We start from the raw sequence: 15,335 nt of genomic DNA, 5'->3' as shown, positions 1-15,335 counted from the left end.
GGTGACTAGGGCCCAGGTGTATCCAGGTGTGTGAGATCACACTTGATTGGCGTGGGGATAAGAAGCCTGCTCTCCCCATGCTGAGGGCTCTCTTCTCCTCTTCCGACGTTGGCTTTTGTTGTATCCGTTTCGCTGTACATACCCCTAGACACCGACTGGCACTACATTCTTATTTTACAATCCATTATACTGACTTCCTTAATCTTCGCTAGAATATTCTTTAATAAATATACTTTATTTACTTATTATCTGCGTGTGGCCTCCCCTCTATGTTTCATGCTTGAGCCGGCATGTAACAGGGAGAACGAGATTAACAACAGCAGGAACAGATCCCCTGTCTCCTCTCCTCTCCAGACAGAGAACAATGGGAAGGAGTCCAGCCTGCTGCCCAATAACGCAGGACCATACTGTAAGGTCAGTCTCCACGCAGAACAGCAAAGACCGAACCAGACCATTCCATTGCACACCCTAACCATTTACACACAGCTCAATCCCATCACTTTTGGATGATTTTAATAATTTGGGTGGCATTTTCCATTTTTTATGGGCTACTGATTTCAATCATGTTTCTTTAGAAAGAGTAAAGTGATCTTTATCCAACCATACACAGGCACATATTTAACTGTGGAATCTCTAATCTGGAGGCTTTGGAAATGTGGGTGTTCCATACTACTGTATACTATACTACACCCATGGCCACATTTCAATTTCGTATCTGGCCGTCTCAGAAACTCATTACATTGCAATGCTGACGCACTATGCAGGATGACCACAGTTTACTGTGAGTCTAACTCAGATCTGCATTCATAAGGAAAGGTTCTCTAGACTGGGAATACCCATACGAACCCTTCGGAAAATTTGGGATTCGCTCTGCAGGTCTGTCTGGCCAAGAGGCCATTGAAACCCATTTCTAATGTCCCTAAAACACGGGCACGCAAATACAATAGCTAATCCAGCATGGGCGTGAATTTCTTTGAAATCGAGTAAACAACTGCACAACTTCGTTTCCGAGATTGCTACACTTCTGAAACGATTTGGTAAGAGTTTAATACACCAATTTAAAGGAATACGCCACCCCTAGGTGAAATTGGGTCACTCCCCGCAGTCCCTAGAGTTGGATGAGTGAGCCAAAGCGTTTCATAGCCGACCCAGCCATTGTCCTAATCTAGAAACGGCCCGGTTAGCTTTAGCTTAGCGTAGTCGCTGTAATCCGGAGATGCCAGCTAGCATGTCGTTGCAAAAGTGAATCAAATAACTCAAGATTTTTTATAATTATTTCACCAGAACCTGTACATTCACATCGAAAGTACAAATATCAATGCAAATTAACACAAAGGGATTTACTAGACCAATTTAGATTTGGAACTATTTTCAGGCATAGCACCGGCAAAGCACCGCTGCCAGGCGCAAAGACACCACGCAGCATCTGTAAACCCTCAACTTCCGGCAATACACCAGCGTGACTACCAAGTTCTCTGCTACTAGGCTGACACTGACAGGTGGGCTTTCTCTAAGAGTTCTAATGGCGATGAATATGGAAGATTACACGATAGACGAAGATGATGACTTCGACTACCAAGATCCAAGACCCTACCTTTTCGAACCTGAGTTCACTGAAGAGGAGTTGCGAGCTTTGGATCTGGGAAGAGAGGACGTTGCAACTAGTCAAGGCGAGTCGGATGAGAGAACGAGAGCAAACACGAACTGGTGGTGTGAGTGTGGAGTGTGCCAACCCATGCCGACTGAAATGGAGTGTTTATGCTGTGCAGAGTGGGATAAAATACTGCCATCGATGGTGGGCAACGCTCCCGAAGAGGAGCATGACCGCACTTGTGTCACTGCTACCGACGACTTCTCAGCAATGATCCATCCTGCAGTCCTCAGTTTTTTTTTTCCACACTCCACACTCACGCCAAGAGTTCTAATGGCGATGAATATGGAAGATTACACGATAGATGAAGATGATGACTTCGACTACCAAGATCCAAGACCCTACCTTTTCGAACCTGAGTTCACTGAAGAGGAGTTGCGAGCTTTGGATCTGGGAAGAGAGGATGTTGTGACTAGTCAAGGCGAGAGCAAACACGAACTGGTGGTGTGAGTGTGGAGTGTGGAAAAAAAAAAACTGAGGACTGCAGGATGGATCATTGCTGAGAAGTCGTCGGTAGCAGTGACACAAGTGCGGTCACGGTAGCAGTGACACAAGTGCGGTCACGCTCCTCTTCGGGAGCGTTGCCCACCATCGATGGCAGTATTTTATCCCACTCTGCACAGCATAAACACTCCATTTCAGTCGGCATGGGTTGGCACACTCCACACTCACACCACCAGTTCGTGTTTGCTCTCGTTCTCTCATCCAACTCGCCTTGACTAGTTGCAACGTCCTCTCTTCCCAGATCCAAAGCTCGCAACTCCTCTTCAGTGAACTCAGGTTCGAAAAGGTAGGGTCTTGGATCTTGGTAGTCGAAGTCATCATCTTCGTCTATCGTGTAATCTTCCATATTCATCGCCATTAGAACTCTTAGAGAAAGCCCACCTGTCAGTGTCAGCCTAGTAGCAGAGAACTTGGTAGTCACGCTGGTGTATTGCCGAAGTTGAGGGTTTACAGATGCTGCGTGATGTCTTTTGTGCCTGGCAGCGGTGCTTTGCCGGGTGCTATGCCCGAAAATAGTTCCAAATCTAAATTGGTCTAGTAAATCCCTTTGTGTTAATTTGCATTGATATTTGTACTCGATGTGAATGTACAGGTTACGAGAAATAATTATAAAAAATCTTGAGTTATTTGATTCACTTTTGCACCGACATGCTAGCTGGCATCTCCGGATTACAGCGACTACGCTAAACTAAAGCTAACCGGGCCGTTTCTAGATTAGGACAATGGCTGGGTCGGCTATGAAACGCTTTGGCTCACTCATCCAACTCTAGGGACTGCGGGGAGTGACCCAATTTCACCTAGGGGTGGCGTATTCCTTTAAGTTTAATTTAACTGCTAGTTACGCCCCTGCTGAAAGTCGTAAGTCAATGAAGCTCTTCCAGACCTCTTATGTTCCAGACTCACTCTCAATTACAACTGAGAAGGTCTGCGTGCTAACCAGGGTCTCTGCTGTCTAACTCAGATCTGCGTTCATAAATAGAGGGTCCCTACCATCTGCATTCATAAGGAGAGGGTGTCTGCTGAGGCCTCTGCTGGCTTACTGTGGACCCTCAGAGGCACACTTTGGGTTATTGTCATGGTAACGAGATTTGCAGGTTTAAGGGAGTGTGTGGCTATTTTTATTTGCCTCCACTGATACCACAGCCCTGCTCATTACTGCTGTTCAAGCCAGCTGCTGGAGTGCCAGAAGCAGGGAGAGGGCAGAGAAAACAACTGAGCACCACGACAGCCCGGCTCAAAATACAGCACACACACACGCGCGCACGCACGTACACACGCACACAGACACGTACACACACACACACAACACAGCTGACTGGCACTGACAGCCAAGGACAAAAATAGATATTTATCAAAAATAAAAACAGAAAAATTTAAAAATAGCTGCCTGTTGCAGGATGCAGATGAGGACGTGCAGAATGTTACTCCAACAGATTTAGTATAACTGATAATTATAACAGATTTTAATGTAATTGAACCCCCACAGAATAAGTCCTAGTGGGAAATCCTGAGGATTTGTTGTCGTAATTGCAAGCAAAAACAATCTATGCAGGGTCACATTTGTGATATAACCATTAGTCATCGTGAAATAGGAAAATCTCCGGCTGTCTGGAGAGCCATGGAAAAGGAGCTTGATTCTAAAAACTTTATTGATTCTGCGAGAATGCACTTTATACCAGTCAAGTCAATACTGACAACCAATCATGGAGTTGAAGTTGAAGGAGTACGGTAACTCCACAGCACTCAGAGGCTGACTGCAGACAGACTGTCACACACACACACACACACACACACACCATTTTTAGATTCTAGCACCAAGAAAGCACATCCACACACATAAACACACACGCACATACACACACACACACACACCATTTCTAGATTCTAGCACCAAGAAAGCACACCCCCACCCCACTGCCCTCTGGGAAGAGGTACAGAGGTACAGAAGCCTGCGCTCCCGCACCACCAGACTCACCAACAGCTTCATACACCAGGCTGTTAGGATGCTGAACTCTCTCCCCCCTCTCCCCCCTCCACCCTCAGCCACATAACATCCTGGACTTTGGACCCACAATGGCTGCCTTGCACTACTCCACTACTCCACTTGCACTACTCCACTTGTACACTTGCACACTTTGCAACTTGTTGTTGTTGTCCTGTTGTCCTGAAAACACTTCTGAACAGACTTCTGCTGCTCTTACATAACTTGCACCACTATGCCTTGCATACTTAGGTCAAACAGAACTACCTCAGCCATTTATTGGCCTGACTTTTGCACTATTATATTGACTGTCTACTGTATGCACAATTGCACAATTTCAACAAAATTTTGCTGCTCTTATTTCTTCATTGTATGTGCCTTCTTATTTACTTTTTATATTGTTTACTTGAATATTATGTTTGTCTGTGGACCTAATTGGTTAAAATATGTCTTGTCTCCACCGTGGGATAGTGGGAAACGTAATTTCGATCTCTTTGTATGTCTTGACATGTGAAGAAATTGACAATAAAGCAGACTTTGACTTTGATTTTGACTTTGACCCCCGGGCATGCTGCCAAAGAAAGCTGTGAGGAATACCTTTAAGGATGTGTGTAGAAGTGTGACCCAGGAGCTTACACCGCTCCAGCACCCTCTCTCTGATGACTCCCTGTGCAGGCTCCGGGTCTGTCCATTTGTTCCAGTCCACAAACATACAATACACACATACACACACACGTGCGCGCGCACGCACGCACACACACACAGCTGCTGCAGCAGCAGCAGCAAACCCTCCAGCACACAAACATACACACACACACACACACACACAGACACACACACACACACATACACACATACACACCGGCATCAACAGCAAACACACCAGCACCAATACCATCAGGGCTATTAGATTCGCAGGAGAAGCAAAAATAAGTCAAGCAGATGAACTGTGAAAGATCAAAGGAGTGAAGCGGATATCGTAACGAAGGAACAGGGGTGAGAGAGAGAGAAAGAGAGAGAGAGAGAGAAAGAGAGAGTGAGTAAAGGAGAGGGCACGCACGCACACACACACACACACACACACACAGACCAAGAGAGGAGATCATTTGTTGAATGGGAGCGCTGGCTGGCTGTGAAGCTCACAGAGGAAACGAGAGGGCAGCCAATCCATCACAATGAGGGCTGAGGGAGTGAAGTGGAGCAGAGAAAGTGATGAGGAGGGAGAGGAGAGAGGAGAGAAGAGATCAGGGGAGAAGAAGAGAGGAGAGGAAAGGAGTGAAGAGGAGAAAAGAAAAGAGATAGGGAGAGGAGGATAAGAAAGCAGAGGAGAGAATAAAAGATGGGGGGGAACGAGGAGAGAAGAGAAGAGAAGAGAAGAGAAGAGAAGAGAAGAGAAGAGAAGAGAGGATAGAAGAGGAGAGGGGTGGAGAGAGAATAGGAGAGGAGAGGAGAGGAGAGGAGAGGTGAGGGGTGGAGAAAAGAAAAGAGATGAGGGGAGGAGAAGAGTGGGTTGGAGAGGAGAGAGGAGAAGAGAGAAGAGGGGAGAGAAGGAGAGGAGAGGAGAGGAGGCCACATGTGTGCTCACAGTCAGTGATGGCGTGTGCCAGCAGCTCCACTCCCCCGCAGTAGTACAGGCTCATTTCATCAGGCTTGTCCAGCTTCCGGAGGAGCTGCAGCAGCCCTTGTGTCGCCGTGGAAACCACCTCCACCGCCTCCTCCTGCTCCTTCTGACATTCCTCCTGCGCGCTTCGCTCCTCCTGCTCCCTGCGCTCCGCCAGCTCCACCTGGAATAAATAATCTGGGTGGGGGAGGCAGATGACACACACATTTACACACACAGCCAGGCCCAGGAGCCTCAACAGCCAACCTCCGCCGGCACTCTGGACATTCCAGAGATGCGGTCAAACTTCGTGAACAGAGGTGAGCATTCAAGGCAAACATGTTTTCTCTGAACAGTTCAATTGGAGCAACTTTATGTAAAACTTTCCATAACCCCTCGTCCGACTCCCCTGTATGATGACGGACAACAGAAAAAACAGAAAACTGTTTGCAAATGTTGGCCAGATGTTTGTGGCCTACTTCTTTAAACAACCCCATCACAATGCCCAGCACGCCCTCTTAACACTATACACTGATGAAAGACACTGTATTCATACACACTCATTCTCGCTCTGTCTCTGTCTCGCACAAAGGAACAGAGCAAATGAAAATTAGTTTAAATGCCTCGTGTTCAGACTGGGCTAGAGGGCCATATGGGGCTGAACAGAAGACAGAGTGAGGAGCAGTCAGAGACAGCTCACTGTAAAAAAGCGGCTCTTTCATGTCTCTGAGTTTGAACTCACTTAAAGAATGGCTTTGAGTGTGTGTGTGAGTGTGCTAATTTGTGTGTGTGTGTGTGTGTGTGTGTGAGTGTGTATGCATGTATGTGTATGTGCCTGTGTGTGTGTGTGTGTGTGTGTGCATGTGCATTTGGGTGTGTGGATGCGTGTGTGTGTGTGTGTGTTTGTGTGTGTGTGTGTGTGTGTGTGCATGTGCATGTGCATGTGTATTTGGGTGTGTGGATGTGTGTATGTGCCTGTGAGTGTGTGTGTGTACAGTATGTGTGTGTGTGTGTGTGTGTGTGTGTGTGTTTGTGCATAAGTGTGTGTGTGAGTGTGTTTGTTTGTGCATGAGTGTGTGTTGTGTGTGTGTTTGTGTATCTGCGTGTGTAATGACAGTCATGTCTGGAGAAAAAAAGAGGGAATGAGGAGACATCCGGTGAAAAGGTGGAAGAGGCTGTGATTGATGCAGCGCTGTCACTCTGCTCGTGTGATCTGGATCTGGACCTTTCTCTCGTCTCGATCCCTGATGAAATCCGTTCCGTCCGCCATGCAACCGAATCGAATGATCGGAAACAGACTGTAATGGGCATTCGCTCAGGTGACCTCAGGTAACCCGCCTTTCATCACGGCCCGTTGCTCAGGTGACCACAGATGCACTCAGCTCAGTACCGCCTTTCACCTTTCCTCAGATGACCTTAGGTGACCCACCTTTCACAACGGCCTCTCGCTCTGGCTCCATCTCAAGGATCCTTATGTAGCACTCCCGCGCCTGCACACACACACACACACACACACACACACACACACACACACACACACACATATACACGACACACGAGCGCAGCATCAGCGTTAGCAGGGAGAGGTGTTAGCCGCTCAGCAAGAACATCATTAGGGCTCTGACAGAGTGACCGAGTATGGGGTAAACACGGTGAGGACTGACCTTTGCATACTGATTAAGGCCGAGATGCGCCCGACCCATGTGCACGTACGCCTTCACACACTCCTCATTACACTGGCGGAGGGAGAGAGAGAGAAGGAAAGAGAGAGAAAGGTGGAGAGAGAGAGAGACAGAGAGAGACACCATGTCTTTGAGTGTTGAGTCTGTCACAGCAACGAGCCATCACCAGACACACAGCAATCACTCAAGCACACAAACACACATACAGACAGACACACACATACACAGAAGAGCACAACATCACAAGTTTTATAAACTTATTATAAATAATAAATATGAAAAAAACAACGTTTAGAAACTTTAAAAAAAAAAAACACCAAAATGTGTAAATAAAGTCTATATTTTCAATCTAGTAATACACAGTAAATGTACTGTGAAGGTAAGATGTACACATGAGAACGTCAGTGTGGCACAGAAGCTTCTAGAAACGCTTATCACTATGTAAACCACTGCACCAGCACACTGGGCTTCAGTGCACACCTGCAGTAGAGCCCACCTTTAAAGCCCACCTTAATGCCACAAACCTGCAGAGCCCACATTTAAAACCCACCTTAGCGCTACAAACCAGCAGAGCCCACATTTAAAACCCACCTTAGCGCCACAAACCTGCAGAGCCCACATTTAAAACCCACCATAGCGCCACACACCTGTAGAGCCCACCTTTAAAACCCACCATAGTGCCACACACCTGCAGAGCCCACCTTTAAAGCCCACCATAGTGCCACACACCTGCAGAGCCCACCTTTAAAGCCCACCTTAGCGCCACACACCTGCAGAGCCCACCTTTAAAGCCCACCTCAATGCCACACACCTACAGTAGTGCCCTTTTGGAATACCCATACGACCTTCGGCAAATTTGGAATTCGCTCTGCAGGGGACACAAACACAATCGCTAATCTGACATGGACGTGTATTTCTTTGGAATTGAGTAAACAACTGCATTTACAACCTTCGTTTACAAGATTGCTACACTTTTGAGATGGTTTGGTAAGAATTGAATGTCCCAATTTAAGTTTAATTTCACTGCGTTACACCCTAGAACCTCAATGAAGCTTTTCCAGACCCACACCCAATTGTACAATTGTGAAGGTCTGGGTGTTCCCAGGTTAGTAGTGCCCACTTTAGTGCCACATACCTGCAGCAATGCCCACCTCAATGTCATACACCTCCAGCAGTTCGTTCAAGAATCGTTCAAGAATCTTTGCCCTTTTTTAGAGTGGGAAATTAATAAATAGACATTGAGAAAGAACGAAGTAGGGCTAATGACAACCACTCAAGCAAGCAGTAATAGAAAAATCTAATTACCAGATAAACACCAATGCTGTATGGAAATATATTTGTATTAATGTATTTTGGCAAGTACATTTAAACTGTTACAACAAATTTCCCTGATGTTCCCTGACTTCGCCCTAAAAAAATACAATTGACTTTCCTGACTTTCCATTTGGAATATAGACTTTATTAAAATGCCATGATATTCCAGAAATTCCATGACCTGTGGAAAACCTGTGCCCACCTCAGTGCCACACACCTGCAGTAGTGCTCACCTTTAAAGCCCACCTCAGTGCCACACACCTGCAGTAGTGCTCACCTTTAAAGCCCACTCACAGTCAGCGATGGCCTCTGTGTACCTCTGCAGTTTGATGAGCGCCTGCACCATAGGGAGACACAGAAACACACACTAAAGTCTGTCTCTTTCATCCTGGGTCTATCTACAGTTCGTCCTCCAGAAATGAAGGTGAATGTGTCTGTGTTTGTATCTGTATCTGTGCTGTGGGTTCTACTTGTGCCCAGTATTGATTTTCTACATGATCACCTGTGTTTATATCTGTGCTGTGTCTGTGTTTGTTATAATATCTATGTTGTGGTTGTGTCTGTGTTGTGTTTTTGTCTGTGTTTGTTTTTGTGGCTGTGCTGTGTATAAGTCTGTGTCGTGTTTGTGTCTGTGCTGCGTTTGTGTCGTGTCGTGTCTGTGTTTGTGTTTGTGTTGTGCTGTGTTTGTGGCTGTGTTGTCATATCTGTGACTGTGTCAGCACTGTGAGACTCCACCTGTGCCCGGTTGGTGTAGAGCTCCTGCTTATCTCGCAGCTGCAGCAGTCCCTCCGTGTAGAGCTGCACAGCAGTCTGATAGTCCCCCTGAGAGAAGGCGACGTTGCCTCTGACCTTCAGGGCTGGGTGTGTGTGTGTAGAGGGGTACTCAGCGTGAGCCAACACGAAATCCAGCCTCTGCTCTGACAGACAATTGATTTACAGGAGCCATCCACTCTTACCGTTGGATTTCTCTTCCTTTGCTTTCCTGCTCTTCCTCCTCTCCTCAGCATCCTTCTCCAGCAGCCTCATGAACGCCTCTAAGCCATGGAAGGGTTACAGTTAGCCATGCTTGAAAGGCTGCGCACTGATCAAAGTAACCGTTTTCTGGGGAATGTGCACTTAGCTCTACATCTTTCAGTGTATATGTCCCTGTTTGTCATGTGAGCAGACATGGTAACACACACCTTGACTGGTGTCTGGATCACTGGGGAAGTCCTAGAACACAGAGCACGACACACAGCATAATTTTCAATGGTGAGAAAAGCACTTTGATGGGGTACATTGCAGTCCGTAGCATTAACAAACAACCCAAACCTGTCATGGTGTACAGTAGGCTAAGCACACTTCAGAAACTGCTAAGTTCTCTTAATGAACTGGCTATGAATTCTGGTTGTTTGAAAATACTAATTGACTGATTTGTATTTTATCTAGTCTATATAATCTCACATAATGAGCACTGTGTGGTTGACTATCAGAACAAAACAAAACAGCCCTAATAGTTTTCTCTTGCAGTTTGATGTTCGTATACTGTTTCAACCCAGCAGAACTCTGGGTTGAAAACTCCACCAAAAGACTAAAAAAAAAAAGAAAATTTGTATTGGTATTGCAAGTCTCTAGCGGCAGGCCAAACAAATCCAGTTACCGCTTGGGCTGTCGCTGCCGCTGGGTTACGTGAGTTAATCACAGTCCGGTTGACGGCTCCTTTCTGATGCGCCTTCCGTTTAGAGGCCTCCAGCCAGCTGTCCGCGCGCTCCACAGCTTTGGTGTGGCTACTCGTGTCAGCAGAAGACAGCTCTTTCACCAGCTCGCCTTCAGACATAAGCACCATGACCATATATCACCCACACACACGCACACACACACACACAGCAAGGACAATGCAAACAGCCAGGGCACAACATTGGTGGTTATGACGATAAACAAACTGTTGCGATCCTAATTGAATTCACTTGGCGACGTGTGTCTAAAATTAACAGAATTCATTTCTGAAAAAGCATCACCTAACACTGCTGTTTTAGTTTTGCTGCTAACGTTAGCGATCTCACAACGTGATTCTAACTAGTCTAGAAGCTATCGGAACTCCCCCTATTACCGTCGGTCCCGTATTTCCACCGTCTTGTATGTGTCACTTAATATCCATTTCTATACAAACCAAGACAGCGGACTCCTAAAGAAACGCAACCACCCACACAATAGGTGTATCTAAATTAGCTATGTACCAAAAATGACATTTTACCGTGACTGGAAGAGCTGTAAACAGTGTTGTAAGGCTGCGTGTACACAACCGCTTGGAGCTTCAGTGGAATTTTAATTTCATGACAAGAATTCTCGGTCTAACCGTTCATGACATGTGCCGTTGACCCATCAGGCCAGGCCAGCACTATAACTCCGAGCGTGGTAAACAAAATCGGATATTTCAGGCAGTAAATGCGCCCGTTAAGAACCAAAGCAGATTTTGTTCAAATCTATACATCTATGGCTACTGAAAAATGTAAGGTTCATTTAGTAAATGTTACTTTGAAGTGTTAAAAAACATTGTTGTTTTACAATTTCTGAACAAAAGTGGTGATAATTGGGGGTGTTACGATAGTCTAACTAGACTAACGTTAATGTCTATTGCACTGAGGTTTTAAACACAACATACTTATCGCATCCACATTTTTCAGGAAATCATCAAATCCTTCGCTGTCTTCCATTGTGAATGATGCACATGAACGAGGATGTTCCACAGTGTAAATTATAAAGCTGACCAAGTAAGCACAGGACACAGCACATAGTTTACAAGCAGTGTTTCGTTACGCTGTAACCATGGTTACGAGCAGCAGGAAGTTAGAGCAATGGGGTCGTGCTCAGCATAGACATAAACATAATATACATGTATATTATGTCTATGGTGCTCAGCAAAGAATCTTTGGTGCTCAGTGGTCGTGCTGGGGTCGTGCAAAATTCAAAAGCCTACACCCTATTTATATCAAATTATTTTGTACAGTGTTGCAGTGTTGTGTAGGGTATGATTATGGTTGTTGTTATTAGGATACAAGGAAGTTTATTGTCACATGCATATAGTTACTGGAAGTAAGAAATGCAGTGAAATTATGTCTGGTGTCAGCCTATTTGTGCATTTATGGGGGTAAAAAGTGCAGTAGAAGAGGGGTTTAGTAGATTAAGTGGCAAGGGCTGCAAGAAGGCTAGGCAATCAAGGACATGGGTAGATAGATGGAGGAGAAATAAAAAATAATAAATAAAAAGTTCTATGGAGATGTGCAAAAGTTGGAGAAAGTCAGATATGTTTGTGTGTGTGTGTGTGTGTTTTGACGTGTGATGAAATAAGAAAATAAATAAAAGGTCTGTAGCATAGGGAGAGGGATGTAAAAGTGCTAAAAGCCATGTAGGTGTGTGTGGGGGGAGGCGTCATGAGTGCTGAGGAGTGAATGAGTGCAAAGTCAGTATAGTGTGAGTTCAGAGTTGGGAAATGTTTGAGAGTGCTGAGGAGTGAATGTGTGCAAAGTCAGTATAGTGTGAGTTCAGAGTTCGGATGGCCTGGGGATAAAAACTTCTCCTGAGTCTCTCAGTTCTGGCTTTGTGACTACATAGGCGTCTTCTTGATTTCAGCGGTAGGAATAATCCACTGTTAGGATGAGAAGAGTCCTTCAGAATCTTTTGGGCTCTTAGGAGTACTCTTCTGGAATAGATATCTTGTAGAGCAGGGAGTTGAGTTCTTATAGTACGTTCAGCTGAGCGCACTACTCTCTGCAGAGTACTACAATCTCTAACTGTGGAGTTCCCATACCAGGTGATGATGCTACCAGTTAGAACACTCTCAACCGCTGAAGTGTAGAAGGCCTTCATGATGGATGTAGAAACTTTGAATTTCCTTAGCTGACGAAGGAAGTAGAGTCGTTGTCTGGACTTCTTCAGAACATATTGAGTGTTAACAGTCCATGTTAAGTCTTCAGTAATGTGGACACCAAGGTATTTAAAACTTGTGACTCTCTCTACAGGTTGCCCGCTGATCATTAGTGGGGTGTAACTGTAGTTCTGCTGCTGCCTTCTGTAATCCACTACCATTTCCTTGGTTTTATGGATATTCAGTGTCAAGCTGTTAGATTGACACCACTGTGCCACCTCATCAACCTGATCCAAGTAGAGCTGTTCATTGTTGCTACTAATCAGGCCCAAAATCACTGTGTCATCTGCAAACTTGATGATGGAGGTATGACTACTGTTGGCTTTGCAGTCATGTGTGTAGATGTTGTACAGCAGTGGACTCAAAACACAGCCTTGGGGAGCACCAGTGCTGATGGTTAATGTGTCAGATGTCAGACCTCCCACTCTAACCACTTGTGAACGGTTGGTGAGAAAGTCAAATATCCAGTGACACAGGGTGGTGTTCAGTCCTAAGGCCTTCATCTTTGTGACCAAGGTGAGAGGTACTATCGTGTTGAATGCTGAACTAAAGTCAATGAACAGCATCCTCACATAATTCCCATTCCCCTCCTCCAGGTGAGTTAAGGTGGTGTGCATGAGGTTTGAGATGGCATCCTCTGTAGACCTGTTGGCTCTGTAAGCAAATTGGAGGGTCGAGAAGGAGGCAGGGAGGGATGAGCAGATAATGTTTTTCACAAGCTTCTCAAAACACTTCATCACTGTAGACGTCAGGGCTACTGGGCGGTAGTCATTCAGACATGATGGACTTTTGTTTTTCGGTACTGGAACAATAACAGACTGCTTGAGGCAAGTAGGAACTGTCTCTTGAGCCAATGATGTGTTAAAGATATAAGTGAACACAGGAGCTAACTGAGCAGCGCAGGATTTCAAAACCCTGTTAGAAATTCCATCCGGTCCAGCAGCTTTTCTACAATTAACCCTCCTAAAGGCATTGCTCACATCGACCTCAGAGACACAGAAAGGTGCATCCTCATTTGCTTCACATGCTGCAGCTAGTGCAAGATAGTCTGTGTTTTTCATGTCAAAGCGAGCATAAAAAGCATTAAGTTCATCAGGGAGGGCTTTACTCACATTCATCATAGGAGGGGACTTTCTTTCAAAGCCAGTGATTGTTCGGAGTCCTTTCCACACTCGTGCTGGATCACCCTCCAAGAAATCAGCTTCAACTTTGTCTCTATAGCGCCGCCTACCATCTTTAATAGCTCTACGTAAACTATAAGATGCTGCTTTTATTAGGCTATTCAGTTCAATTTAATTTGTCCTAGTCCATTACTAATATTGAGTAGACCTATTGCTTTATTTGGGCTGTTTGACTTTACTGTTGACGACATTAAGTCGCTTTGGACAAAAGCTAAGAAATAAACATAGGCTATGGACCCTTTCAAGAGAGTTCCATTATCAGCATCATAGTTGGCCCCACAAGACTTCCGTTTTAACATTCCATATGTTATCTTAATGCAGAGGAAGTAGATTGGGGCCCAAATAGAACGTTCAAGCATTGTTTTTGTTTACCTTGTTGAAAGGGTCTATAGGCATAAACATAACATGGCACAGGGAGAGAGTAAGTAGGCCTACATGTCTTCGTATCAGCTGAACACACCTGCAAAAGAAGGGGGCGGTTATGTTAACTCCAGAGGCAAAGTAAACAATCCAGCCAGTTAACATGAAAGCCAGTTACCGTATAACACCGGCATTGGTTTGTGCTTCACCTCACTGTGTTCACTGTGTGCTGAGTGTGTTTCACTAATTCACGGATTGGGATAAATGCAGAGATTCACGGGATCAAAAGAGTATACTATATATAGCCTATGTCCCTTGTTTGTTGTGGGTTCAAGAATAATCTGTGTAGCCTACTGTGGGCACAGACTGACACAAAATGTGATGTGGGGTAATCTATGAAATAGTGTTATACGTATGTTGAGTTTCATTTTATGTCCATGGTGTTAGAGGTAGAGGTCAGACATAGGCTAATAAAGGTCACTAAATTCACCCCATTGCGTAGGTAGGCTGGTCTTATCTTGCTTGAGGAGGTGATGTCTAATGGTTTGGGAAATTGACTCTGGGCTCCTAAGCAAACGTAATCCTATCTTTAAGAGGATATTAAAGTATTAACTGTTTGGTCCTTTTGAATTTCCAAGCAGTAAACTAAATTTCCCCATAAACTGTGCCATAAACTGTGAGGTTGACGGCTGGCTGATAAATAGGCAAACTAAAAACTTCAATGGAGCAAAATCGGTTTCAACTGGAGTCATGTAACAACAGTGCCCCCTCTGTCCATTTGGAAAATACTGTATTTCCAACATCAGTTTCATTCAAATGAAAGTCCTAAAGTGGGAATTTAAGCTTATGAATTAATAAATAAAGAAATAAATTACAGAATATTGCTGCTCACCAGGTTCACTTAAGGAAGGCATATAATAAATCACTGAATGTTCATAACACAGTTAGATACCCCTTAACTATGACTATTATACTGTTTATGTAAAGCATTGAATGACCTCTGTGTATGAAATGCGCTATATAAATAAACTTGACTTGACTTGACTATAAACATTTACATCTTATGTCAGTGCTGATCTAATGTTTGTTGTGAGATTTGATTCATTCACACTGAATAGGCCTATCTCAAAAGCTTACACAGGTAAGCCTGTGTGTGTG

The 15,335-nt window shown here is 44.9% G+C and overlaps 1 protein-coding gene across 1 annotated transcript in view; it reads right to left on the bottom strand.

Annotated features, from left to right (window-relative positions):
• Positions 1 to 11,524, bottom strand: part of ttc12 (tetratricopeptide repeat domain 12) — a gene marked incomplete at its 5' end in the record, with an annotated part of 32,510 nt that extends 20,986 nt beyond the window's left edge. The window contains 9 exons of the mRNA XM_048265842.1: positions 5,722 to 5,934; positions 7,166 to 7,226; positions 7,401 to 7,472; positions 9,010 to 9,069; positions 9,468 to 9,589; positions 9,689 to 9,766; positions 9,914 to 9,944; positions 10,372 to 10,538; positions 11,374 to 11,524. Coding sequence (XP_048121799.1) covers positions 5,722 to 5,934; positions 7,166 to 7,226; positions 7,401 to 7,472; positions 9,010 to 9,069; positions 9,468 to 9,589; positions 9,689 to 9,766; positions 9,914 to 9,944; positions 10,372 to 10,538; positions 11,374 to 11,524 — 955 coding nt within the window. The remainder of the gene's footprint in view (positions 1 to 5,721; positions 5,935 to 7,165; positions 7,227 to 7,400; positions 7,473 to 9,009; positions 9,070 to 9,467; positions 9,590 to 9,688; positions 9,767 to 9,913; positions 9,945 to 10,371; positions 10,539 to 11,373) is intronic.
• Positions 11,525 to 15,335: the final 3,811 nt, after the last annotated feature.

The sequence above is a fragment of the Alosa alosa genome, chromosome 16 (assembly GCF_017589495.1).
Source record: "Alosa alosa isolate M-15738 ecotype Scorff River chromosome 16, AALO_Geno_1.1, whole genome shotgun sequence".
NCBI lineage: Eukaryota > Metazoa > Chordata > Actinopteri > Clupeiformes > Clupeidae > Alosa > Alosa alosa.
The sequence above is the reverse complement of the archived record's forward strand: the minus strand, read 5'-3'. Positions and strand labels throughout refer to the sequence as shown.